This window comes from Callionymus lyra, chromosome 1 (assembly GCF_982586985.1).
Source record: "Callionymus lyra chromosome 1, fCalLyr1.hap1.1, whole genome shotgun sequence".
In the NCBI taxonomy this organism is placed as follows: domain Eukaryota; kingdom Metazoa; phylum Chordata; class Actinopteri; order Syngnathiformes; family Callionymidae; genus Callionymus; species Callionymus lyra.
The window spans coordinates 36,307,865-36,333,982 of record NC_141818.1 but is presented as its reverse complement, the minus strand read 5'-3'; the positions used below and the strand labels follow the sequence as shown (position 1 = coordinate 36,333,982).

Below are 26,118 nucleotides of genomic sequence, written 5' to 3'. Positions count from 1 at the left end.
AGCTCAAACTAGAAACTTCAACGTCATCAACAAGGTCCAAAAGAAACCCCCCAAAAAACAACCCGGCATGTTAAAAGATAATTTAATAAACACATTTCTTTTCCAACCAGGAAACACAAAAAGTTCCTTTACTAACCTGTAATAAAAAACATGTATAAAACATTTAAAACAAGTTAACTGAGGTTTAACATGTGGTCACAGTCTCAATCAAAGTGCTACTTCTGCGATATATTAAATAACCACAGACTTACTAGTTTCCCTAGGGTGACCACTAGGGTGACCACTAGGGTGACCACTAGGGTGACCACTAGGGTGACCACTAGGGTGACCACTAGGGTGACCACTAGGGTTAGTGGAGTGACATAAGCTACACAGTCATGTATGTGGAGGAACAATGTTACGGCTGAATGTCCAGTTTTTAACCATTTTCATTCATAAAAAGTGGATTTCTACTTTATCCACATATTCGCCATATACTCCCATAAAATGTAAACTAAAAACCTCAACAGTCCCTTGCAGTTTCCAGTTCTATCAGGAACGAGTGAGACGTCTTCAGCAGGACGAGTCCTGGAAACAGAATAGTTTAGGAAAGTATGTTTTGAAAATCAGAAGGTTCTTTTCAAAAGAGTTCACTCACGAGACTGGTGAGTCGCTGAGCCGGACTCTTCTTCTTCTCATGGATGGACTGCAGACGAGTGATGAGGAACTTCTTGTCTTCTCCCTCCTGTGAAGAAACGATGAGAATATGACGGGTTTCTTTTTATTTCATATTTAACTCATATTTACGCATGTGGTTTGAGGGACATTTACAGTTTTTCACACTTAAAACAAAAAAAAGGAAGTACTGCTACACAGGAGAATGTGGTTAACATGAGTGTGCGATTCTGTCACTTCTTTCAGTTAAATGTCAGATATCTGGCGGTTATTTAATAGAATTAAGAGTTTAAAAGACAAGAAATTGGCTTTTTCTTCAATGTTAAACACACAGTAGTACTGTAAAAAAATTCACTTCTTAACTGTTATTCTGTTCTGACTATATATTTGTTTATAGCTGGTGTGGTAGGAACTGAGTTATTCCTCATCAAAATCCACATTTCTTGATGTTTTTTACTGAAACTTAAGGGTGTGTATTGGCAAGAATCTGACGATGCGTCTCACGATACAGGGACAACGTTACGATACATTGCGATATATTATGATAACGTAGGAACAAGGATATAGATGTAGTATTGTCAAAGTACTTGACTTTCATTTGTTTTGAAAACAAAATATGTCCAAATATCAACTTTAGAAGCTGCTGGAGTCGACTGTATCCTCTCGTCCTCAGTCATCACAGGGATTTTGCTGGCTATGATTGTTCCTTTAGCTGCTGGGTTCATAATGACCGCTGCCATCTAGTGGCCAGAGGTTTAAATGCACCATAAAAGTGAACAAACACCATGAATACTTTCATTTTTGTTATTATATATATAAAATACATATATAATACAGCATATTTGTTAATTGTAAATAAAAAATGCATCAATTTATTTAGTACACACTATATTGAAGAACCTTCAAAGAACTATGATACAACTAAAATTTGATTGAGAAAAAGAAAATCGCAATATACAAGTATATGGATATTTTCCTAGACCTCTTATCAAACTAGTCTTTTAACAACAATACACTTTCCAACTCAAAACACTCCCAAAATCCCAAACACAACCTCTCACTGCCTCTCAGTGAACTCATCACAGAACCCTATTATTTGCCTTTAGATAAAATGCTGACAAGCCTGTGTGCAGGTGAAGCTGGTCTATGTTTGGACAGTTCTACTCTACTGTACTGAGATATATGTTTACATGTACTGATGTTTTATCAGAATTAATGAAGATAATAATCCATTACATACATTTTCTATTTGCTCCTGCAACAAGTTGATGATCTTTCTCTGTCCGTCCACAACCTGGATGTGGAAGTAAATGACGATGCTGCAGAAAAGAAAGACAAATGTATCAAAAAACACACAGAATGGATGAACATTATCAGTTTGTTTGCTCACATAAAAATTCCAGCTCCCACAAACAGGAAAACTGGGTTTTCCACCATATAGCTGTGGACATTTGCCAGCACCGATAGTTTATGGTTATCTTTTTCCAGATCCTCCACCCAGTTTTTGCCGGCCTGGAACATGGTTTTGAGTTTACGGAATGGGCCGCATTCTGACGAAGGAGTGAGGCTGCAGACGGAAGGAAAAAAGTGGATGTTGCAGCTCAGTACTGAGGATGATGGGATGATGAGATGATGAAATGTTGACTTCTCTGCGACTCTTACTTCCACATTGTATACGTGACGCACACCGAAGCGCCGAGGAACGACGGGAAGCACAGGAGCGTGATGAAGACGGTGGTCATCTGGCTGACTCTGTACGGCTTCCTGGGGGCCTGACAGTTCATCATCACACTGCTCTGTGGAGAGAAGAGGCTCAAAGTTCTTAAAGTACTGCGCTGAGTAGTTTCAACTTCATAATGACAAACCAGGTTTATCATGTAGCTTAGCCGCTAACTTTTAGTTACCGCTGATATCAGCGATTAACTCTTGTGTTACCTCTGGGTCAAGGTGACCAGAAGGCCCATAAACAAATGTGTTTGTGGTAACCCTTGTGTTGTCTCAAGGTGAACAACCTCCCTTGCTTCCATAAATATGGAGATAACACAAGGGTTAAGACCATAAACTGTTAATGTAGTGTGGGTTTGTTTACTTGTGTGTAAAAGACAATTATACAGTGACACAATTAATAACAATAAATGTATGAATACATAACTAAATATAGAAAGATGTGTGTAAACAAATAAAAATATATCAAAACAAAAACAGATTCATGATTATTCATTTATTTATTATTTATTTCTATAGTTGAGGAACAGTGATATTTGTATATATATATATATATATTTGAACTTTTATTTACTTTTTTATTAACATTTAATTATTTAATTATTTAAACATTTAATTATTCTGAATAATGTATTTATACAATGCTATGCTTTTTTATTTCATGTTTGACTTTTATACCGTCTAAATGGTCTATTTTTGACATTTTTATATGTACCGACACATGTATACATTTAGTTAAGTATTCATTAATTAATTAATTTTTAATTATGTAACTCTGTGTCCTTCATACGTGAGAGAGAGAGAAGAATAGAACGAAAATAGAACGTAAGCTTGGTATCGTTGTTGTCTCATGAGCCGTTTGAGAGTTGTTGTTGACTCATATTTAGTACTTATTTATTGTAAAAATAAAGAAAAATAGGTATTTTTGTTGTCGTCAAAGCAATTTAAATCAAAATGAAAAGTCAATATCGAATCATCACGTCTCCATGTGCACCAGAGGCATCAGTACCTTCTTAATGTAGAAGAGCAGCAGCAGCTTCAGTATCTGCACTGCCGGCAGGACGGGAATGAAGAGAACTCCGAGCCTGAAAGAGGGAACTTTTCTTAACAACAAGTTTCACAGACGCACGTGTGGCAGTGTCAAGTACCAGGCCAGCGTCTGTCCATAGATGAGCTCCAAGACGTTCCTGACGATATCAAACACAGGTTTCCTCTTTCTCCGAAGCACCTTCTCAGAAAACACCCTGAAGGATTGAAAATATGTTGGTCTTGGATATTCCTTAGTCACTTTATTAAAATATTGACTTATCGAATGATGAACATATAGAACATACAGTATATGCTGTAATACAATTATTTTTCTGACCAGAACGTTTTCTAATGCAGAAAGAACCCAGAACACAAATGAACGTCAATTAATGTAGTCACAACACGATCTGGAGTTTATAATCCATGTGTTTGCGTCTTCTCGTTTAAACTATTGTAACAGTTTATTTTGGCGTCTAAACAAGAAGGAGAGACTGCAGTTAATAAAAAACTCTGCAGCGAGAATTCTGACCTGCTCTAGTAGAAGAACTCACATTTCTCCGATCCTTAAAACTCTTCATTGGCTTCCAGTTTCTTTCAGGATCAATTTTAAAATTCTTACTTTCAGATCTATTCATGGTCAGGCTCCTCCTTAAATCACTGATCTGATCCAGCCTTACACCCCAGCTCGGGCTCTGAGGTCTGTGGATCTGAATCTACTGATGGTTCCTGAACCTGGTTCAGGACCAGAGGAGAGAAATCCTTCCTAAGCTTTGGAACGATCTTCCTCTTCCTCTGGGTTTGATGGATCTACTGACTCCTTCAAGAAACATCAGGAACATTTTCTTGGACTCCTGTGTTTTTCTTATGTGTCTTGATCTTTTAAAGTATATAATTTAACTGTGTATTGTTCTTGATTGGTCAAGCGCTTTGTGACCCTGGTCTAGAAAGGCCCTCTAGAAATAACCATTACTTACTTACAATTAAAAAACCTTGAATTCTAACTTCCTAAAGTTTCAGTATTAAAAGACAACCCAAACCAAACAGACTATTAAATATGTTGAGTGAACATGAGAAAGAAACATCAGCATTTTAAGATAAATTATCTGTGTGTTAGAATAATCCCTTGAAATAAACAGATTAATAACTTAACAGGAAGTGTGATTTTGATAATGTCTTTCCATTCTCTGAGGCTCAATTTATCTGAATTCACTTCGTTTTTCATTTTACTTGTACCTTCGACCTCAATTTTTCTTATCTTACCTTAAACATCAGCATCTTTAAAGGTCACCGTATACAAATTAACTTGAATTTAATTTTAATTTGAACCAACATTACGGCACGTTACATAAAATGAGTTGATGCGTTTGATGCTTGAGGTAAAAACGATGTGAAGAAACTCCAACAAACCTCCAAAGCAGCTCTCCGAACAAAGTGTCCAGTAGAGTGAAGATGAAGTCCATCAGCAGGAATCTATAAAGCTCCTGTCCAACAAAAGTCTCCCAACACTGGAAGCGACATTAAAAAAACATTTTTACTACTTAAATACTACTTGGTGAAGTAAAAAAACTCATCGGTGTTACCTGAAGGCCAATATCTAACGGGTCAGAAGCCACTCGATACAGCCAATGGTAGCAGAGCACTCCGAGAACACTCACTTTCAACATCAGGTTTCTGGAAAAAAACAAGATGTTTAACTTTGACGAAGCAGTCGCGACGAGTCGTCCATGCACCTGCTGATGGCCACGTATGTGCGAACGGACGGGGACTCGTAGTCCTCCATCCAGGCCACCAGGTAGAAGAGGCCCGGCAGCAGCATGTTGATCAGAGACACCACCACGGGAAGAGCCAGAAGACTGGCCTCGTACAACAGCGGGTCCTTCTGGACGCTGCGGTAGGTTTTCTGGAGGTTCTGCGAGGAGAGAAGACGGTCATGTCGTGAACGTACGCCCCAATATTTCTGGCATACATAAGAAAATAAAGAACATTAGAAGTTATATCTTCTATCTAAACCAAGGTACAATCCAATCCGATCCTTAAAACTCTTCACTGGCTTCCAGTTTCTTTTAGGATCAACTTTAAAATTCTGGTTCTTACTTTCAGATCTATTCATGGTCAGACCTTACATCACTGATCTGATCCAGCCTTACACCCCAGCTCGGGCTCTGAGGTCTGTGGATCAGAATCTACTGATGGTTCCTCGCACACGGTTCAGGACCAGAGGAGAGAAATCTTTTCAGGCTGTTGCTCCTAAGCTTTGGAACGATCTTCCTCTCTCTTTATGTTTGATGATCTACTGACTCCTTCAAGAAACATCTTAAGACGTTTTTATTTGTTCAGCCTTTTCTTGATTTTCTTGGAACTCCAGTTGTGTTATCAGTTTTATGTTGATCTTTAAAGTATATACTTTATTGAATATTGTTTTGATTGTTTAAGCGCTTTGTGACCCTGGTCTGGAAAAGCGCTATACAAATACAAATTACTTACTTACTTACTTACTTACATAAGCAGCAACAGTATAGAGGTATTTCAGTACTGATTGTGAATTAGATATTTAGAAAAATGGAAAAAAAAGTGTTTAAAATATTCCATTTTGAAATGAAATAGGTAAAAAATATTGAACCAAATGTTTTTCAGCCATCAAATCAAAGTTCATGGCACAAGAGGATCCACAAGGACTCAAGTTCAAGTCAATAGTTTGAGTCTGACCTGGTGCATGTGTTCAGAGAAGTAGAAGATTCCCAGCATGCAGGCCGTGCTGCTCACGACGCAGATGGTCCAGGCCAGCGTGTGAACCAGCAACCTCCACAGCCTCTGGCCTGTGGTGCTGGTGACACGTTTATGACCGACCTCCGCCAGCAGCTCCTGCGGGACACAAAGGGAGGCGCCGGCGAGCGGATTAATGAAGAGGAATGCGGCGGCGATCGCATTCCTGTCGGCTCTATTATGGCGGACACGCACCTTGACCTGCGTGCAGATGTTGTCCGACATGAGCTGGACCGACGAGGCTTTGATGACCTTGAAGTCCCACGAGCAGAACACCTTCATGGCGAGAATACTGTGAGATTTGTCGATGCGGAAGCTCTTGCCGAACGACTTGGACATGCTGCCGGGAAAACGAAACTTGCACGTCAAGAGATGAATGGAAGCGATGAGTCATTGAATCAACGACATACCTGTAGACGAGTATAATGCAGGTGATGAAGAAAGACACGCCGATGGTGAAGAAGTAGGCGAGAGGCATTTTATACGACAGGTGCCAAGAATCACACTCCAAACTGGTCTGGTTGGACACGTTTTTCCCTCCGGGGTCGACCCGACAACCTCCGTCCAGCGTGTGGTTTGAGTAGTAGCCGTAGTACATGACCGTGTCCGTGAAGTAACCCTGCCGTGACCAGAGATGCAGCGAGAGATTGAAACTCTGACACACAAGCCTGTTATGACACGTTCACAAAATGAACGGTAGTTTTTGGAGATAATAATAAAAGAAAAATGAATTCTGCTCCCTTTCAATGTCAAGAATATTGTGTTATTTCAGTAGAACATGAAATCTATGGAAGACCATTTAATATGTTGAAACTTTTTACATTTTAAAAAAGTTAGATGACCCTTGACCCTGAGATAACACAAGGGATACCACAAACACATTTGGTTTATGGTCTTCCGGTCCATCTAACCCTGAAATAACACAAGGGATACCACAAACACATTTGGTTTAAGGGCTTCGGGTCACCCTGACCCTGAAATAACACAAGGGATACCACAATCACACTTATTTTAAGGTCTTCGGGTCCATCTAACTGTTTCTTTATAAGCCACAAATTATTATTTTTAATAATTGAGTTTAATAATTTCTTTATGGGAGGATTTAATTGAATTAAAACAAATATTTTCTAAATAAATTTCATTTTACACATAGAAATTGACTTTTTAATTCCAATAACTAAAAAATGTACTTTCAAAAGTCAACATACATTTGGAGCCTTTTAAATTAGATTTAATAGCATTTAAATACACAAATAATTTATTAAATTATTCCAAAAATGATTTAAATCTTTAAAAAAAAACTAAAACATGTTATCACTAGATTAAACTGTTTTCAAGCTGAAATATACGTATAAAAATCAAGCAAATCATATTCAATAGTAAATATTTTAAAACAAAAAATGTTACTTTTCTCTGCGTGTCAAACTTGATCACAAACAGGCACAAAATATTTTATCAATGCGTGTCTTGGACTGAACAAAAACACCAAGTTTGACTCGGATGACGTTTATTACTTTCTCAGGTTTGATTTTTAAAAAATGAATATTATCTTTGTGTTTGTAATCCTTTTCCAAAAAATTGTCTTTCCTTCAACATCAGTTTTTCCATTATTAGATTATTAGAAGTGTGTATCAATTATATAAGTGTCTTATCTTATCTTAAACGTATTTAAAAGTCATTATTTAACATTATTGGACTGAAACATTTGATCTAGCGGCTAAAATGCTTGACAATTGAATAAGATTTGGTTAAAAATGGGATTTTTTTCCTGTTCTCATTTTCCAGTTTGTGAATTCCGAACATACCGCGCCGGTGAGAAGCTCCAGTCCCGAGAAGTTGGGTCTCTTCTCTGTCAGCTGGGGAGGATGCACGGCTTGTGGAAGCACCAAGAAGGCGGCGGTCACCAAGAAGAGGAAGAGGTTGAAGAAGAGGAGGGTCCTGAGGAAGAGGAAGTAGGAGAGGACTCCGGTGCCGAAACGCCCGCTCACCCTCTTCAGGGCCACCTGCCACAGCTGCAGGGAGTGAAGGAAGGAGAGCCAGCTGTACCAGCCCTGCCTCATCACCTGAGCAACCAAAGAACAAACGGTTTCAAGAGCAGAAATTAAGTCATAAATAAATTAAGTTAAATATTTACATTCAATTAATTCTGTTGTCGTGAATGTGTCTCATTATTTTACAAATGTGTTTAAGATTTTGTAGATTTTTTTTAATAAGTTTTAAGTATTTATTTTTTTATTTTTTATTTTTTTATTGTTTAAGCGCTTTGTGACCCTTGGTCTTGAAAAGTGCTCTATAAATACTAATTACTTACTTTTCAAGATCGACTTCAGAACTTGAAAATGCATTTTAGATGTTTTACTTTTTGGAAAAAGTTTGTATTTTTATTTATCATGATATTGTTAATTTATTTCCGAGTTTGCAAATGTGTTTTAGATGTTTTATCACTCTATAGGAGTCAGAAATGAAAGTCAGCAAAATCTACAAAAATGGAACAAATTAACATGTTAAATGATCTTATTCCAAATGTATCTCATGGTTTGCAAATGTGTTTCAGATTTTTCTTTTTTTTTCTTCTGTACAATCATGTTGTAGTAATAAAATAATAATAATAATAAAAAAGATTAAATAAATAAACAAAATACATATTTTATTGTAAATCTATCCCACCATTTTGAAAATGTGTCCCAGATTTTGTAAATTGTTTATCAAGATTGCAAATGTTATAGGACGCAGAAATAAAATCAATATTAAAATGAAATTAATAAATACACATAATAAATGACGTTATTGGAAATGGGTTTTGCAAATGAGTATATACATTTATTTCAAGATTTTGTAAATCCATTTCAGAATTTAAAAAAGTGTTTCAGATTCAGTTTTTTTTCTAATTTTGTCCCTTAGTCGTTCATTTACGTAAAACAAAACGTGATTTATCGTAGCAAATCATTAGAAATACAATCCACAAACCCTTCATCAGATATATCAGATATCAGATATAATGTTGGATTGTTCAACAGTAATAATATAATTAATAAATAAAATAAATAATTCATATAGAAAACGCTGAAACACTGGGTCACTCACGATGATGATGTAATACTTGAGTCGGCTGCAGCAGGGGATCTGACCGCTGGAGAGAGTGTGTCGCTCCTTCTGTAACGCCAGCCTCCTGCAGCGACAGCAGAGAAGAAGTCAAATCAACAAATCTTCCTCGTTAAGATTAAACCAAAATTTACCGAAGCTCCCTTTTTTCCGCGACGCTGAGAGGCATCGCCCGCAGCATCCGGACCCGGTCGCCCACCGACAGGTTCTGAAGGTTGTTCACCAGTCGCTCGCGCTTCGTCGCTGCATAGAAGTCACAGAGTTGGACCGAACCAACACCCACGGGGTACGTTTCTCACCTTCTTCCTCGGTGCCGTCCGTCTCCATGCCGTAGCCCAGGATGCTGGGCCTGGCGGCGCGAGAGAACTCGTGGATGGTGGGTCGGCTCTGTTTGCGGCGCCGCAGCTGCATGGTTCTGTTGTAGTACTGCGAGATGATGGCGCCTCTGTTGCGGCCTGGACCCGTCAAAGTTTAAGAAAAATTGATGTCGAAGCAATAAGGTTGTTTTTTTTTTTTAAACCCACCGATGGTGCGGCTGGGCATGGAGGACAGGATCTTCAGCGTGGCCGAGGACCACTGGTCCGCTGGTAAAAGAGAGTCCGTCTGCCTCTCGTCCTCCACGGGCTCCACCGCTCTCCCACGGCGCCGCCGGTCTCGACGGGCTTCTCCCCTGTCGCTCGGCAGGTAGGAAACTTCATCTTGGAAGAAGAAACGATCGAATGGATAAAAGATTAAAAGAGGACGAGAACAGCTGCTATCGATGATCCGGCTCAACATTCCAGTCGGGCGATACTTTGAAGATCATGTTTACATATGAAAGAAGTTCGGTGCAATAGAAAAGTCAATAAGTGATTTCGGGCGGAGATAGTGGCCCGGTTGAGTCAGGAAGTTAAGCGAGTGTGTGCACAGGTCCACACTTGTACCGTCTTAATCCGTTAGTCCTACAGAGCACCGAACATTAGCCAACGGTCCCGACCAGTCGCAGTAAACATGAACCATCGTGAAGCCGCTGAACGTTTAAAGTCTGTTAAGTGACATGAAGGAGGTCAATCTATGCAGGTTTGCATTCTTCAGTCTTATGTCCACAGTATACATTGCAAACACTGAAATTGTTTTAAGAAATCTTAGTAATTTAGCTGGTTAAACTATTTATTTTTATAGGTTTTTTTTAAAACTTCTTTAACCCTTGCGTTATCTCAGGGTCAAGGTGACCCAGAGGTCTGAAACCAACATGTTTGTTTTATCCCTTGTGTTACTTTTGGGTCAAGGTGAACAACCTCCACCACGGCATATGTATTTCAGGGTCATTTCACCCTGACCCTGAGATAACACAAGGGTTACCACAGATACATTTATTTTAAGGTCTTCGGGTCACCCTGACCATGAGATAACACAAGGGATACCACAAACACATTGGTTTTGGGCACAAGGGTTAATGATTTAGCAAATATTTTTGCAAATTTGTTTCACAAGATTATACATTTGATTCACATTTTTGTAAATGAGTTCCCGATTTCATAAATTTTCAAAATTACAACATTTCAAAATGCTGTAAGTGAAGTAGAAACAAGTACCTTCTGACTCCTGGTCCAGGGCGTGTTGCAGCTGCTGCAGCTCGTAGGCTTCAGAACTTCCTGATCCGTGCGTCTGCTCTGCTATCAGCTGGTGGAACGAGTCATGGACTCCCTCCTCATCTACTGGACTTCTGCAGATAGTAGAGACACATGGTTAGAATATAATGATGAAGATGATGATGATTATGATGATGATGACCTTCTAACAAAAGTCTTTATCCATCATGTCAAATATATGAAATAACACAATAAAAAGTATTATAAGTAGTAGTAGTAGCAACATCCGTTGAAATCCCAGTTTGTTCCGGAGGAAGCAGATGTTCCAGTCCATGGTTTTTAAATATATACATCTCAGTTCAATGTCAAGGTTAACCCTTTCAAATAGACTAAAAAAAAACACTTAAATTATCGCTTGTTCGATTCCTTGATAAAATGTTTTAACTTGTTTGTTTTAAATGTAATGTTAGGAACGAATCATGATCATTGAAGATGTTGCTGATCTTGTAATATATAATTAATATATATATATATATATATATATATAAACTGTATATAAAAACATTTTTAGTGTATGTTGCTTCAAACCTTTATACTGACCTTAAACAAGTGTTGGATAAACACTTGTTTAAACACATTGATCTTGTGTACGGCAGGCAAAGATCAAATAAATACTTGCCAATATATATTTGACCTTATTAAGTGATATATTTATTTGGATTTATTAATTGATTAAGGATAAAATTGAGGTAAGTAGTAGATAGAAATTATGTTTTTGTTGTATGCAGATGAGACAACTCAATGTTCTCTACAAATGTTTTTTTTATGCAAAGAAAGCGATTTCTTTTTTCAGCGGGAGGTCGTTCAAGCGACTCGTTCTTAAAGGAGTCGACACCAGTGCGACACTGAGCACAGTTACAGAATAAAACAAACACAACATTTTCAGAACAGCAGTCTGAGTGAAACTTCTTCACAGCAACACACAGACAAGTTGACGCCTTGTCACCATTTTTTTTTTGGCCTAGTTTCCTCAAATTTCAAGACACTTCCCAACACCAACAAAGAACAAACTCACAGCAGAAACTTACTCAAGCCCGGCTTCCATTTGAGGGTGGTTCAGGTCAAAGTTCACATTCCGCGCCATTCTTCTCTCGTTCGCCGCACAGATATGTCGACTGCTAGCGCGGCGCGGCGGGAATCATAGCCGCACCTTATCCGACCTGCAGGCCACGCCCCGCCGCGGTGACTTATTCCTTCACCTGTGGAGGAAGCGAAGGAGTGAGGGTGGGAAAAAAGAGACTACACTACCTTGGAATTTGAACACGGGTCAAGTTTCTACTTGTCCGGGGAACAGTTTATCATCGGAGTGGAGAGACCGACTGACGGATCGTCACAAGCTGGATTATAGCATCACGACCACTGTGGCCGTGAATGTCAACGAGCACAACAATGCTTTGTCACAGAGAATTAGTCGAAACATGCGAACACAAAGTCTCTGACTGTGAGTCAGCGAGAGTTTTATGGACGTTCTGCTGCCTGTGGTGAGCAGCTGTGAGCAGATCGTCCACAGGCATGTGAAGGAAACACACTTTTGCAAGAGCACCTGAGCTCGATTACACAAAATGAAGTCCAGACAAATGTGACCATTATGATTTTGTGAAACGACTGGCAGATTAAGTCGAGATCAAGATCAACACCTGAAGAATATTTGCACATTTAGAACACGTGGAGATGAGTAGTGAGTTCATGTGAACATCATGTCTAATATGATGATGGCAGCAGAGCTGAATAAAAGAACCAGACTCCAGTGTTTTCAACACCAGTTAAATCCTGACACTGGTACGTATAATAGTGTGCGAGTATGTGTGTTATTTTGAACAGATACACACAATTGTTTAAATGACACTATTTTCTTGTATGACAGGAGCAAATGTGCTAAAATGTGGAAGCTCTTAAGCAAATGCAGACATGACTGACAGTGTTGTGTTTACTCGGCACTAAAGTTTGTTTTTTAACTTCTGACTACTATATGTAAATGTTTAAACCACACAAAAATGATTTACTTACTCATCGTTAACATGTTTTTGTTGAGTATTTGTAAAGACTATTTACAAGAGTATCATTTTTATATTATGTTTGTTCATTACTGTAATTTAATTAACTTATGAAACTTCTATATTAAGGTATGATTCATTTGCATGTATCTTAATGGTGGCTTCATCTTAACCATTACCAACAAGGAATAGATTTCATTCAAATGCAAATATATTTGAATTATTTATTGTAGCAGAGACAAAATGCAAGTAAATTAAGACTTGGAAAAAAAATTGAATATTAAATTGCAATATTAAGGAAAATAAACACAATTAGATTATTGCCACACTGTAAACCATAAAAAAAAACTACGGTTAAAAAAATGTATTTGCCTAGAATAAACCAACTTTTTTCATTTTATTTAATACAGTATCATGAGAAATAAATACTGCGATATATCGCTGTATCTTTATTCTCTAACACCCCTCATTTTCATGTCGATTTTGGCAACAAAGCTATGTTGATATTAATTGTCTCTCCATGTATTATTATCAGACGTCTTCAACTTTTGCGACGTTAAAGGTTTCAACAGAGAAACCATCTGAAAGCCTTTTGCAACATTTGGGATTCCAGGACTCCAGCAAAAACCCCTCCTGGCTGGAGTGAGATAAGGCCGTCTGTTTTCACTTGTTGGTGACTTCATAGTTTCTTATGTGCTCACACGTTCATAAAGTTCATAGAAATCTATAATTTTCCCAACAAAAATCGTAGCAAAGAAATACACGGTTGGGACGATCCGACTTCTAGGGGTGAGAACGTGAAGGAAAGAAAAGTTTAAACAGATTTCGGGAGCAAACATAGCATGAATAGAAGAAGCGATCGACATCAAGACATGACTCCAACCTTGAACAATGTCAAAGTAAACATTGATAGTCATTAAAAAAAAACACACGATGGCCTCATAAGACCACCAAGTAAGTGGGAGGAAAACCAGTCAAAACACTATCAACCAGGCTGTGAAGAATCTTCACCCCAAAATCAATAGTGAGACAATTTTGAATTTATCTCTGGAGAAAAAAAGGGACAAAGGGGAGGAAAAACAAGGGAAGTTGAGGTAAAAACACCAGGACAGAGTCAGATTACATGGGTGTGATGGTTATATTTTCTTCTAACCGATGAAGTTAAAGTCAAAGTAAAGTCACTTTAGAAAAACATGACCCAGAAAAAGATAGTTGCTGTTGTGCTTACATTCAACGAGGGAGGAAGGGGATGTATAGAACTACTCCTTCCATTCTGCTGCACAAATAACAAACACTAAACCCAACAATGGAGGGTTCGCTGTAGGAGTAAAAAAGACTGAGATTTCCACAGAAACGACATGTTATAAAAACTCTTAATCCAGACAAAAGCAAACCAGAGCCGGTCCACGACAGACTGCTCGGAGTCCGGCGACATAAATCATGTGTATCATCCCGGGAAGCAAATAAGTTCCTCAAACAATTCAACCTGTTGTGAAGTGAAAAACTAACCTTTTAGTTCCGCTTCTATTTGTTTTTGTTTTGAGCCTCGAGACAAACTTTACTAGAAAAGCTAAGTTGCTTTCGCGACTTTATCCGTCTGACAAAAGAGGCTGAAAAAGCGACTTGACGACACATATTTGTATCCGGTGTGACAATAAAGGAAAGCGGATGATGTTTTAAAACAAATAAAGCGGCTTTTATTGTCTTACCAGCTCGACTACTTTATAAACCGGTGGAGTCGAGGGTCGTCAGGCAGAGTGTCAGTCAAATTGGACAGCAGAGCTGGAGGTCTGCCCGGGTGGAGCGAACCACTTCTGTTGAAGGGGTGTTCGTATCACCATTTGACTTTTATTCATTTATTATTTGATCACCAAACGGTACATAGCTATTTCTGTCTCTATAAACATATGTTTTATTATTTTAAGCCTACAGATGAACATAATAATAGCTTTAAATAAAAACTATATTTATAAATATTAGCCACTCTCCCCCCTGACAACTCTGAAGAAGTCGTTCAGTCCTGAAGCGGGTCAACCTGTTTGACTGTCACACACAACAACACAAAGTTTAGCGAAGTTTCTAGTTCTAATTAATGTTAAAACAATATTGGTTTTCAGAAACGCACAAGATCGGCAAATCATATCCCATAATTACATTTAACATTACAAACGTATTCTGTGCTAAAAACAAGCATCTATAACAAACAATGTGAGATATTTAATGTGGTTTGTCAATCATATTCATCAAGTGGCCATTAAAAGTGGGAAAAAGCATTGGCCTAAGAATTAATGTATTTTTATTTACATTATGTCACTTTCTAGAGTGATTCAGGGGTGTGTGTGCTTGTGTAGGAAACACAAGCTGATTCTTGTCGACAGAAATGCTGACAGTGACACCTCAGAAAAAAGATGTCAGATTCAAACACTTCTTCAAAGTTTGTCGTGTATTAGGCTGATGTGTGGTTACTTACCTTCCTGACTGCAACAAGCAATTGTCTTAATTATAAGTTAAATGTATACCATTTTTAATCTCTGCAATCAAATTAAATTTAGATAATAGGGATAGCTATTGAAAAGTTGTTTTTAATCTATTTATTTCTATATTATTTTTCTATTCTTTCAGCGACTTATAATGATTTCATCGCAGACAAAACAATTGTTTAAATTTGACTTTTTCTGCATGAGTAATTCGTTTTCTTCAAGCTGAACGTGTTTTTCTTCATTATTTGTTATTGTGTTATTACTACTGCTTGTTTCTGCATCCTGTCACATGATTTCCTTTTCTTTCATAAATGAAGTTTCAGTCATGACTGATGAGATGCTTCTGCCTTAAGGGAGTTTGGATCCCCGAGTCGATGTAGATGTTTAAAAAATGGAAGAACGAAACGGAGGTAAATGCTGTTGCACTTGTTGCAGGAAGTCTGACACATTCGCAGCATTCTATAAAAGTAAGAACTTTGACCCAACTTCTCCTTTGTTTTTTTACTCTCCCTCAGATGGCAGCACGAGTGTTGCGTGGCCTTCGCACTGTGACTACTACAGCACAGAGATCTACGAACAGTTGCCGAGCAGTCAGGCTTTCTGCGTCGAACAGCCCAAACACGATGAAGCGGAGCCGAGAAGATCTTCTCGACATCCGAGAGAAAAGACTAGTTTGCAGCTTCTTAAGAATCTGCCCACCTGTCTTCAAAGAAAGAGAGAAATCAGGTGCAAAAAAAAGATCTTGCTTTAATTTCATTACATTCTCACAGTTGATTTAAAATTAAATTAACTGTTACATATCCACATTTAAGGCACAACAACTTATTTTTTTTAATCATCAATTTCCATAGAGCTGATGATTTCATTAGCATTGATCAAAACTCAAAGGTGACCGAAAATCATTGTCAATAATAGAAGACACAGAAAATTTGAGTACACAGATTACAACTAGGGAAGTAAGATTAATTGACTCTCAAAGGAAAAAAGGCAACATCAAAATTCCTGTTAGATCCCGAAGAGATCTCTAATGGGATTAATAAAGTCTGTCTATATAGTTATTTTCGGGGGCCTGTGAACTACAGGCCCCAAGAGACACAATTCTGAATAGTTTTATGTGTTTTCCTGTCATAGAAACTTCTGCATTTCGATTTAGAATTCATTGTTTACTTGTTTGTTTAGATGACATCGAATATTCATCATAATGAAACGTTATCACCTTTGTCTCATATCAGGGATAGAAGGAAAATGCAAGTCCAGGATACTAATTCTTGGAGGTCCTGGAGGCTGCGACAGAGCGTCAAGGGGAAGAGAGCGTTGGCGCACATGGAAGGCGTCTTAAAATACCTGTTGCCTTGGCAGCGCACGCTTCACACCATTGAAGGTATCCGACTTAAAAAGGAACTTTTGAATCGACGTCTGACTTCAAACCATGTCCCAGGCCGGTTGGGAGTGGGCGTGAAGGCCTATTTTGTGTTCCTCAGATATCTGGTTTTCTTGAACATGTTCCACGGCGCCCTCGTCTGGACCTTCATCTTGGGACCTACGCTGATGTACGGCAGGAGCAACAACAGTGGTGAGTTTTTAAAATTATAAATCGGATTGTTAAGGTACAGATTGCCAACTCATTTCTCTGCCCCTCTCTAGAACCACTGGTTTTTGGTGGGAATGACTCCATTTTGGATTTATTTCCTGGATCAGTGAGTTTTTATCCGAGACGGAATATTGTCTGTCAAATAAATTAAGTTTCTCATCTTACCAGGGTTTCCTGGCCCGCTCTCCCCTCTTCTTTGACTTCTACACCCACGGCTCCCTGGACTCCCCGTGTTTCAACACCCCACTTCTGTACGTGGCTGGAATACTGTGCATCCTTTTGCTCAGTCTGATCATGGCGGTCCGCAGGTCAGGGGTCAACACTGTGTGCTTTCGCATCTGAAAACGTGTGACGTAAAAATCTCTGTCGCGACAGAAGCGTCGTCGGCTACAAGCACCAGTGGATGCTGGGAAGGCGCTACAGAATGAACGTTTGCTTTAGGGTCTTTGGTGGGTGGGACTTCAACATCCAGGACCCGGATTCTGCTGCTCAAAAACACAGTTTCATCAGAAATGGACTTAAGGTGAACACATACACAATTTCAGGAAAAACTTTATCGTTTCACCCTCATTCCTGATGAATCCTGATCTAAGCTGCTTAAAAAAACGGGGGTACTTTCTGTGATTTCTTCTTTCCTAATCAGTACTGTAGTCTACATTTTACAGTTTGTGCATTTAGAATATCATTGTTATCGACAAACTCAATTGGACTGCAACGTTCCAGAACTTTCTTGTACAAAACATGGTCAGCCAGGAAAAGTTGCTGCAGTGTACTGTTGACAGAAGATGATGAAAATCAATACGATCTCTTCTGTGTCACCTAAGCAACTTTAAAACTTTCTTCCTCAGTGGGTATCTCTGTCGTTGGTGTGCTACTGACATGTTTGGGTTTCCTTGTCTCCTTAGCTTCTTCTGGAGGAGCAGAGTTTCCATTTGTCAATCTCTCAGAGAACCCTCGGACGACGTGTTTGTCTCAGATTTCTTAGGTATCTTCTCAACATAGTCGTTTTGTCGCTGTTGGCCGGTTCCTTCTACTTGATCTACATCGCCATCGAAATATCCAAGGCGGAGCAGCAGAAGGTGAGACCTCCCGCTGTCCCGGACCTTGATCCCCCAGTGCTTGACTTTCCCCTTCCTACCAGGACCACCACTGGTTCGCCAGTGTCGTCTTCCAGTACCTTCCTCCGACCACCATCACCGCCGTCAACCTTTTTCTGCCTATAATCTTCAGTAAGATCGCCGCCTTTGAGGATTATTCCTTCACGAATCAGGTCAATGCAACTCTTGTCAGGTATCTAAAAGACGCTTCATATGGTTCATTCTGTTTTCTTTGATCTGAGCCACATACACTCATTTCATGGATGTTTACCACAGGAGCTTATGCTTAAAACTTGCATCTCTGGGGATCTACTTGTACTTCGTCATCATTGGAAGTCCTCAACAAGTAAGAGAAGTTTAAAATAACAACCTATGGGTTTTGTTTTATGTACAAATATGTCAGGAATTATATACTGTTATCAAGGTATACTTTCTAGGGCTGAGGGTGGTGAGATGTTTTCTTGTACCCTATGTCTAATTCATATTTTTAGAGCGCTTGGTTATTGTTATTTTTACATCTGTTTCTGTCGAATAAAAATTGACGATGATTGTGACATAAGTTTTAAATAATTTTCATCTGTTTTTTTAATGGTTTTTCTACAATTTTCATTAAAAAAACGACCCCAAGGCAGTTTTATGTTCATTGCATATTAGCAAAATAGCTTGAAAATAAGGGAAAAAAGGATTTGATCCATTTTTATAGTGTTGTGTTGCTCAATCTGGATTTACAGATGGATAAATACACTTTATTAACCTTTAAAATATATATTTATGTCTCCTAAACACTGCTTTACGTGCATCTTATTCTGTGAGAACGAGCCAAAATCACCATAATATTAACAATACGTTTATTTTTAATCATAGTTATACATTTATCAATAGGCTCTTCAGTTTTGTTCATGTTTAACATTTTTTCACGACGATAAACAAAAATGTTCTTCTCCAGGGCAGAGAGAATCATTTTGGTCAAGAGATGTACAAACTTTGCATCTTCAACTTCCTCACCGCCACTCTCAAAACCTTCCTCCTAAGCTACCCCCAAAAGTAGGTCAGTTGCCCACCGACAGTTTTGTCAGGCGTCCAATGATCTTGACCTGACGTTCTTTGAAATTAAAAAAAGGTTGCTGGTTGAGAAATACCCCTCGTCCTGCCTGGCCCGGGCGTCAGGGGAGCAATACTTTGTCGTTCCTTCCAACGTGCTGGACCTGGTCTACGTTCAGACGGTGTCCTGGGCGGGAGTCTACTTCTGCCCCCTGCTGCCTCTCGTCAGCACTGTCACCCTGACGCTGACCATATACACTAAAAAGGTTGTTTTTCCTTCTTTACAAATTATATTTTGAAAAACAAACGAAATAGAAAAAAATAAAATGCTATAACTCACCACTTTTCCTTGGATATAAATTAAAAATATTGAATTCTTTTCCGCTTTATTCTCAGTTCACGGTCCTGCGCTGCTGCGTGGCCGAGCAGAGGCTGTTCCGAGCCTCCAACTCTGCAGTTCTGTTCCATTTCATGCTGTTGCTGGGGCTCCTCATGGCCGCGGCCACTCTGTATTTCCACTTCTATCTCCAGCAATATTCCAACATCGTAACGTAATCTAAACTTGTGGTCCAAAAACCATGTTCCTGTGGATCATCAGAGCTGATTCAAACGTTCTCTTCCAGGGATTCTCAACTTCCTCCTACAGGTTCCCTCAGAAGTGGAGAGACTCTGTTGAGAGTGGCTGCTGTGTGTGTCCACAGTTTTCCCGTTCACGCACAGACCGCCGTCCACTATCTACGCTCCCAAGCCTTCGCTCTGCCGCTCCTGCTCTTTGAGATGTAAGCAAATCAAAAAGTCCTGGTTTGGTGCTTCCTCCTCCTCATCTTTTTTTTTTAAACTTTCCCCCCAGAATCCTCCTGACCTGGTTTGTATCCACGGGAAGATACAACCAGGTTACCATTGAGGGCCTTAAAAATGTGCTGGTGTTGGTAAGTTGTGCGTCTTAAAACACTCATTAAGTATTAAAGCACTTAGACGACACACACATCTGCCAAGGAGTGTCTTTTCATACATTAAATATATTTAAAAGAAACTTCCATGATTCAACAATAGGCAGAGTTTATTATATATTTGCTTTACTAGTGTTTGTATTATTATGTTTATTCCTATTATTCATCCCAATCATTTGTGTTTCCTCATTGACTTGTTTTATCTTAAAGAATATAGTTGTTTTTCTATTTAATTTGTTGTATAAACGTTTGCTCATTAAAAAGAAAAAAAAAATGTATATCACTGTGCAAATGTATACATGATGATCCAAAAGAAATGTAAAAAATAATTAGTCATTTTTTTGGTTTCCAGACCAGGAATTGAACAAAACTGAAAGATTAAATTGAAGTTTTTTCATAGCCTTTATTGAACCTAGTGTCAACTCTGAATCATGTTGCATAAAGAACAACGATACATATTATGAACGTTTAAGTGAGAGTCGATTTAGTTTGGTCATTTGAATTGTGCTCCTTGGAGGAGGTATGTGCCGTCTTGGTGCTAGATTTCTGTGGAAGTTCTACTCAATGTGATTCCATTGAACAAGCACTCTGATAGTAAAGTTCAGAATCTTCTCCTCACAGAGCAGTTCGGACAAGCGTTTCCTGGTGATGAAACATGTGACGATGATGAGGGAAGACAAGAAGCCAAAGACCTCCGCACCGGATCAAAAAGTGATCCAAATACATCAGATCCAAACCTCTACTGAACTTTAATAAACTCAAAAGATTTTAAACCTACATGTTTGTATGAAGGTATTTCTCCATTAGCTTTGACAAATGTCTCTTAATACATTCAAATGTTTTCTATTTTTATTTTCAATATACTTTTGTTTTAATTTTTTTTTAAATAAAATCAGTTACAAATTTTAAGTTCTTTGTTTCCTTCCTCTCTTTTTTTTTTCTTAACAAAATCCATCATTGCATCACAAGCCAGTGGATTTGTTATCTAGATGCAGCACATGTGTGACACCCACAGAAGATACGCACATGCTAACACACTCAAAGAAAACATCAGTCAGCATGTTAGCAACAGAGCGCAGTCATGAAGAATCTTCAGGGGCTTTTCTTGCTGCCAATCTTCGGTGAGTCACTTTATCTCAAGCATAATTAACTTGACTAATAAAAATTATTTTTCATTTTTTTAACAGCAGTGGTCACCAGAATATGTAAGTTATGCTCACAATTATTGGCACAATATTTGCAAATTATATGCGTCATAATCTTCGAGATACGTCAACATCCTTCTGCACTGAGCTTTGGAAATGTTTTCTATCCAAATTGAGTCTCTTTGGAGACTGACCATGACTATTTACGCAGAAATAACATAATCTTTTATATATAAAATATTTAATTAAAAGTTAATCCTTGATTCTGAGACAAATATTCTGGCTTTTAAACCTTTTCAGTGCAACAAGTTACTGAGTTATGACCCGTGAAAAATGATTTCCTGTATATACTGTACCTTCTTTAAACTGCTTAGCTTGGATATATAAAATGATTTAAAACGTTTGCTTTAAAAAAAAAAAGGAATTTTGAAAGAAACGAAAAATAAAATAATAAAAAATAACAATAATACTCTTTTTTAAATGTATAATTATTTCTGATTATTATTCGATTACATTTTATACAATTTTAAACTTTAGTCTGATATTTGTGGGATACCACATCTGCTTATTAAAAAAACAATCATAAAAAAATTATAATAAAAGTGGTTTATCATAGTGTACTATTACGAAGGACCAGGGAAAGGATACAATTCATTGTGGCCACTAAAATAACACCATTTAAAGTTAGATAATTCAAATGAATAAATCACAAATAAATGTATGAAGATTTGACACGTCATGGAACGTTGTAGGTCAAAGACGAGTATCTTGAAGATCATGATGAACATCAAGAAATGACTTTCTTTTTTTAATACATGACTAATAGAAGAAACTTTAATTAATTTCGGCTGATTGTTCAGGTGTGTCCACGTCACCAAGTCCAGTCCTGAGCGGTCCAGGCTCGGCCTACGTTGGCTCCAGGGTGGTATTCCGATGCGTCCCACACAACCTCTCACAGCCCGTGATTTATCATCTGCTGAAGGATGGTCACCTGACCCAAGGCGTCCATCACAAGGGTAACTCGGAGTCTTGGACTTTCAATTTCAAGGCCACGGAAATGTCAGACGGGTGGTACCAATGTCAGGTGAGGTCCAGAGGAGGAGTGGACGTCAGCGACCGGCTGAGGCTGATCGTAGTCAGTGAGTACGGGACGGTGGATCAGTGAGGAAACGTACGATCGTATCTCTGGCTCTCTTTACTTGCAGCTCCAGCGTCAGACACGACCGTGACCTCACAACCGTCCCCGCCGGTGGTCTTTGAAGGCGCCGACCTGGTCTTGAGCTGTGATGTCACGAAAGGCTCCCATCTTCATTTCACGTGGTTTTTCAACAGGATGGAAGTGACATCCACCACCTCGCCTCCGCTGAACATCACCGGCAACAAGCTGGTGGTGAGCGAGGCCGCACCAGAGCATGCTGGGAGTTATTACTGTATCGCATGGTCGCGCGTGCAGGACACCAGGAGATTCTCCAGCAGCACAGAGATCAATGTGGAGGTCAGAGGTCAGTAACTGAGTTTCATTATCCCTGCAGACATGAAAAAAATTGTGCTTGATCTCTATCAGTTCAATTTTATTTTATTTTGATTATTTTTTAATGAAAAATGGCTGTATTTGCTGTGGATAATTTGGAAAAAAAACAATTTCCCGAAGGAGACCTCCTGAGGGATCAATAAAGTTCAACCTAACCTAACCTAACCTTAATGTCAAGAATTACGTAATGAATATTGCGTAATAATTGCATCATTATTAATAACAAAGGTTCCCTATTTTAGATTTTTTTTAAAGTAAGTAATATTTATTTATATAGCGCTTTTGAGACCAGGGTCACAAAGCGCTTAAACAATCAAAACAATATTCAATAAAGTACATACTTTAAAGATCAAGATAATACTGAGAACAACACAGGAGTTCCAAAAAATCAAGGAAAAGCCTGAACAAATAGAAACGTCTTAAGATGTTTCTTAAAGGTGTTTAGTCGCTAATAGAACTCCTAAAATTTGAAATCCAAATTCTTGTTTCCTTTTGAGTGATATGGAATGAATATGTTGAATGAGCCAAGGTCTCAAGCAGGAACGTTCCAACAGAACTTTATTGCTTAAGCTCAGCTCAATAAATATTTGTATTAACGCTATTTTCACAATCACTTTTTAATCCATCTGTATGGTGTTCCTGAGTTCTGTGAAAGGCACTTTGTAAATAAAGTTCAAGACAAGTAAATAGAAAACATTATAATTATTTTAAACCTATTTTTTTCATCTAAAATTGAAAAAACTAAACATTAGCTTAGCTTGTAAACAACTCTTATACCTACAATTATTCTGAGGGGACCTCATAAGATTTTATATCTTTGTATATTTAGATTACAAGAATTTAAAATCTTAAATTAAATAACAAACCTGTAAGATCCAACTGAGAAAAAAGTTTTATGTCTCAAATGAGGTGCTCGTTTAAACTACACCTGGGTTACCTTGGCAACAATAGAAATTACAACATTTATACTTCAAATGCGGTACAATGTCTGGAAATGGAAAGTTTCTTCTCTTGCGCCCTCTACAGTCCGCTTGGAGAAGCCAACCATCTCCTTCTCCGTCTTCAAAAACGGTCCTGATTATCGCGGTAACATCAGCTGCCGGTCCTCCAGAGGAAGTCCTCCCGCCAACTTCTCTCTCTTCATCGGTGAAGAGGAAGTCGAGTCACTGACATCCTCCGAGTCTCTCTCCGTCTGGTTCGAAGTCGCTGCTGACCCCGGGCGGGACGTGGGCCTGGGCCGCTGTCGGGTGAAAACCGAGGTGCAAGAACTGATGAGCGAGCCTGTATCGCTGGAAGTGGGTAAGAAGATTGTGAAGAAGATAAACTCACCAGTACCAGTGGTCACCTAACTAGTCCTTTACACTCTTCAGTTCCTGTAGGAGGCGCCATAACGGTGGAGGTGGAGTACCTCTACGGAGTGGATTCTAGACTGGCCGCTGCTCGGCTCAGGTGTCAACTCAGCAGGGGAAGCTTTCCCTTCATCTCCTGGATGAGGAACGACTCTGGACTCACCTTTGAGAGTGAACTTGACTCTTCGCCATCTCCCTTCGTCCTCGCCGATCTGAGACGAACGCTGGTTCTGACCGAAGTCGGACCACAAGTGTCGGGTTGTTACCGCTGCAGGGCCAGAGACCTCTACGACGAGTCTGGTGTCTGGGTAGAGAGTCCTCCTGTCCTCGTTAAAGTCCCAGGTAACCAAAATGTATTTATTTATATAGTGACTCTACCCTGCCTGCACTCTCTTCTTCACCTCTCTTGACTATACAGTTTCTCCAACAGGTGGAATATCTGCGACAGCAGACCTCATCTCCATTGCATTCTGCATCTTCCTATTACTCAATTTGGTGGTGGGCGTGTTCTGCATCGTATGGATTTTGGACCAGAAACAAGTTGTTTCCTCCACTTATGGATACTACGCTTCAACGCGGTGAGGTTCATTAGCACCTTATCAGGATTGGTTCGGTATTTGAAAATGGTCTGAAATTTTTCTTTTTTCAGTCGGAGTTCTTTCGCACACCCTTTGACTGCAACCAGGTTCCGGTCCGACTCCTTCTTTGCAGAGAGAGACGTCAACAGTCAGGTACATTGTATAGCCATTGTATAGCATCACATGATCACATAGTGTTTCCTCAGAAACTGTACAAGGGAGAGTCAAGGTCAACAGAATAAAAACGTTTAAGTTAAGTTTGTATTTAGTTGGCTTTAGTTTGCTGGAGTGTTAGTGATAGTTATCGGGGGGGTACTTAGGTACTTAGGGTTGGGATTCAGTAAGATTGACCTCCTTCACATCTTGAACCTGTCCCCGGGGTTCCAAACCTGAAAACATATGCAGCCGTTGAGATACCGTCCTTCCTATTTCTATGGCGTTTGGACTTGATTCTGGAGTATTAGGTTCAAGCTCAGTACCAATAAGACCCCAGCGTCCAATAAGGAGGAGGCCATACTATCGCCTTTAATGCCTGGCAGAGATTCCGGGGAGTGGAAAGTCTGGACTTCTCTACTCTGTCTGCTACTTCCACAATGTGATCTTGGAAGAAAAGTGTCAGTTTCTGTTAGACAAGAAGTTAGAAGTTTTTTTTTTTAGTTTTTTTTTTTACCTTAGACGTTGCGGTTGATTGTAAGTAAGTAAGTAAGTTAGTAAGTAATATTTATTTATATAGCGCTTGTCCAGACCAGGGTCACAAAGCGCTTAAACAAACAAAACAATACTCAAAAAGTATATACACTTTAAAGATCAAGATAATACTGAGAAAAACACAGGAGTTCCAGAAAATCAAGGAAAACCTCAGAGCCCGAGCTGGGGTGTAAGGCTGGATCAGATCAGTGATGTAAGGAGGAGCCTGACCATGAATAGCTCTGAAAGTAAGAACCAGAATTTTAAAGTTGATCCTGAAAGAAACTGGAAGCCAGCGAAGAGTTTTAAGGATCGGAGAAATGTGAGTTCTTCTACTAGAGCGGATTCTTCTACTTGATTGGACCAACCTTAGGGAGGCAGGGTCTCATTCAGGGCCAGTTTGGTTATGTTTCTTCAAGCCCAGTCCTTGAACTTGTGAGTCTGGAGTTTAAGACTTCAAAAGAGGTGAAAACAGTTGGGTCTCGTCTACAGAGCAGCAATGAGGTGTTTCTAAGGGAAGCGAGAACAATGGGGGAAAGAATGGGCCAAAAATAAAACCTCTTTTTTTTTGTTTCAGAACGCAGACAACGCACTGTGAGGAGCCTCATCCAACTGCTCGAGAAATTCGGAAAGTCGTGTTCACTTTGGGAAACTTCTTTGACTCTGGCGATACCATTACTTATATTCAAACATTGTATAGTATCGTTTGTATTTATTAATAAACCTTTGTTTGAAAATAATGACTGGACTTGGTTTCCTCCTACTGGAGAA

The 26,118-nt window shown here is 39.0% G+C and overlaps 3 protein-coding genes across 5 annotated transcripts; 2 read left to right on the top strand and 1 right to left on the bottom strand.

The window, feature by feature from the left end:
• Positions 1–65: 65 nt before the first annotated feature.
• Positions 66–14,678, bottom strand: tmc6b (transmembrane channel-like 6b). Its single transcript, XM_087805377.1, has 21 exons — positions 14,608–14,678; positions 11,933–12,103; positions 10,848–10,978; positions 9,798–9,971; positions 9,573–9,728; positions 9,408–9,516; positions 9,256–9,340; positions 7,977–8,234; positions 6,582–6,790; positions 6,367–6,511; positions 6,115–6,270; positions 5,139–5,317; positions 4,989–5,079; positions 4,816–4,913; positions 3,528–3,623; positions 3,389–3,464; positions 2,317–2,450; positions 2,045–2,221; positions 1,895–1,973; positions 638–724; positions 66–567 (listed from the first exon to the last, which is right to left on the bottom strand). The coding sequence occupies exons 2-21, from the start codon at positions 11,986–11,988 to the stop codon at positions 553–555; spliced, it is 2,511 nt and encodes an 836-aa protein (XP_087661503.1). The 5' UTR covers positions 11,989–12,103; positions 14,608–14,678; the 3' UTR covers positions 66–552.
• Positions 14,668–20,834, top strand: tmc8 (transmembrane channel-like 8). Its single transcript, XM_087805393.1, has 17 exons — positions 14,668–14,775; positions 15,696–15,788; positions 15,894–16,104; positions 16,611–16,759; positions 16,817–16,951; positions 17,023–17,075; positions 17,138–17,277; positions 17,345–17,492; positions 17,875–18,048; positions 18,111–18,259; positions 18,343–18,412; positions 19,013–19,110; positions 19,187–19,373; positions 19,504–19,658; positions 19,731–19,886; positions 19,958–20,036; positions 20,679–20,834. Exons 2-17 carry the CDS (start codon positions 15,770–15,772, stop codon positions 20,808–20,810), a joined length of 2,055 nt encoding a protein of 684 aa, XP_087661519.1. The 5' UTR covers positions 14,668–14,775; positions 15,696–15,769; the 3' UTR covers positions 20,811–20,834.
• Positions 20,835–21,094: 260 nt separating this feature from the next.
• LOC148089298 (Fc receptor-like protein 5) lies at positions 21,095–26,087 on the top strand. 3 transcript variants are annotated; one of them, XM_087783470.1, is made up of 9 exons: positions 21,095–21,178; positions 21,245–21,262; positions 22,063–22,341; positions 22,408–22,704; positions 23,760–24,032; positions 24,104–24,424; positions 24,513–24,660; positions 24,732–24,813; positions 25,925–26,087. In XM_087783470.1, exons 1-9 carry the CDS (start codon positions 21,139–21,141, stop codon positions 25,943–25,945), a joined length of 1,479 nt encoding a protein of 492 aa, XP_087639596.1. In that variant the 5' UTR covers positions 21,095–21,138; the 3' UTR covers positions 25,946–26,087. The 3 variants fall into 3 exon arrangements, with proteins under 3 accessions (XP_087639596.1, XP_087639579.1, XP_087639587.1); XM_087783453.1 differs by having other exon boundaries at positions 24,501–24,660; XM_087783461.1 differs by having other exon boundaries at positions 21,106–21,178; positions 21,248–21,262; positions 24,501–24,660.
• Positions 26,088–26,118: the final 31 nt, after the last annotated feature.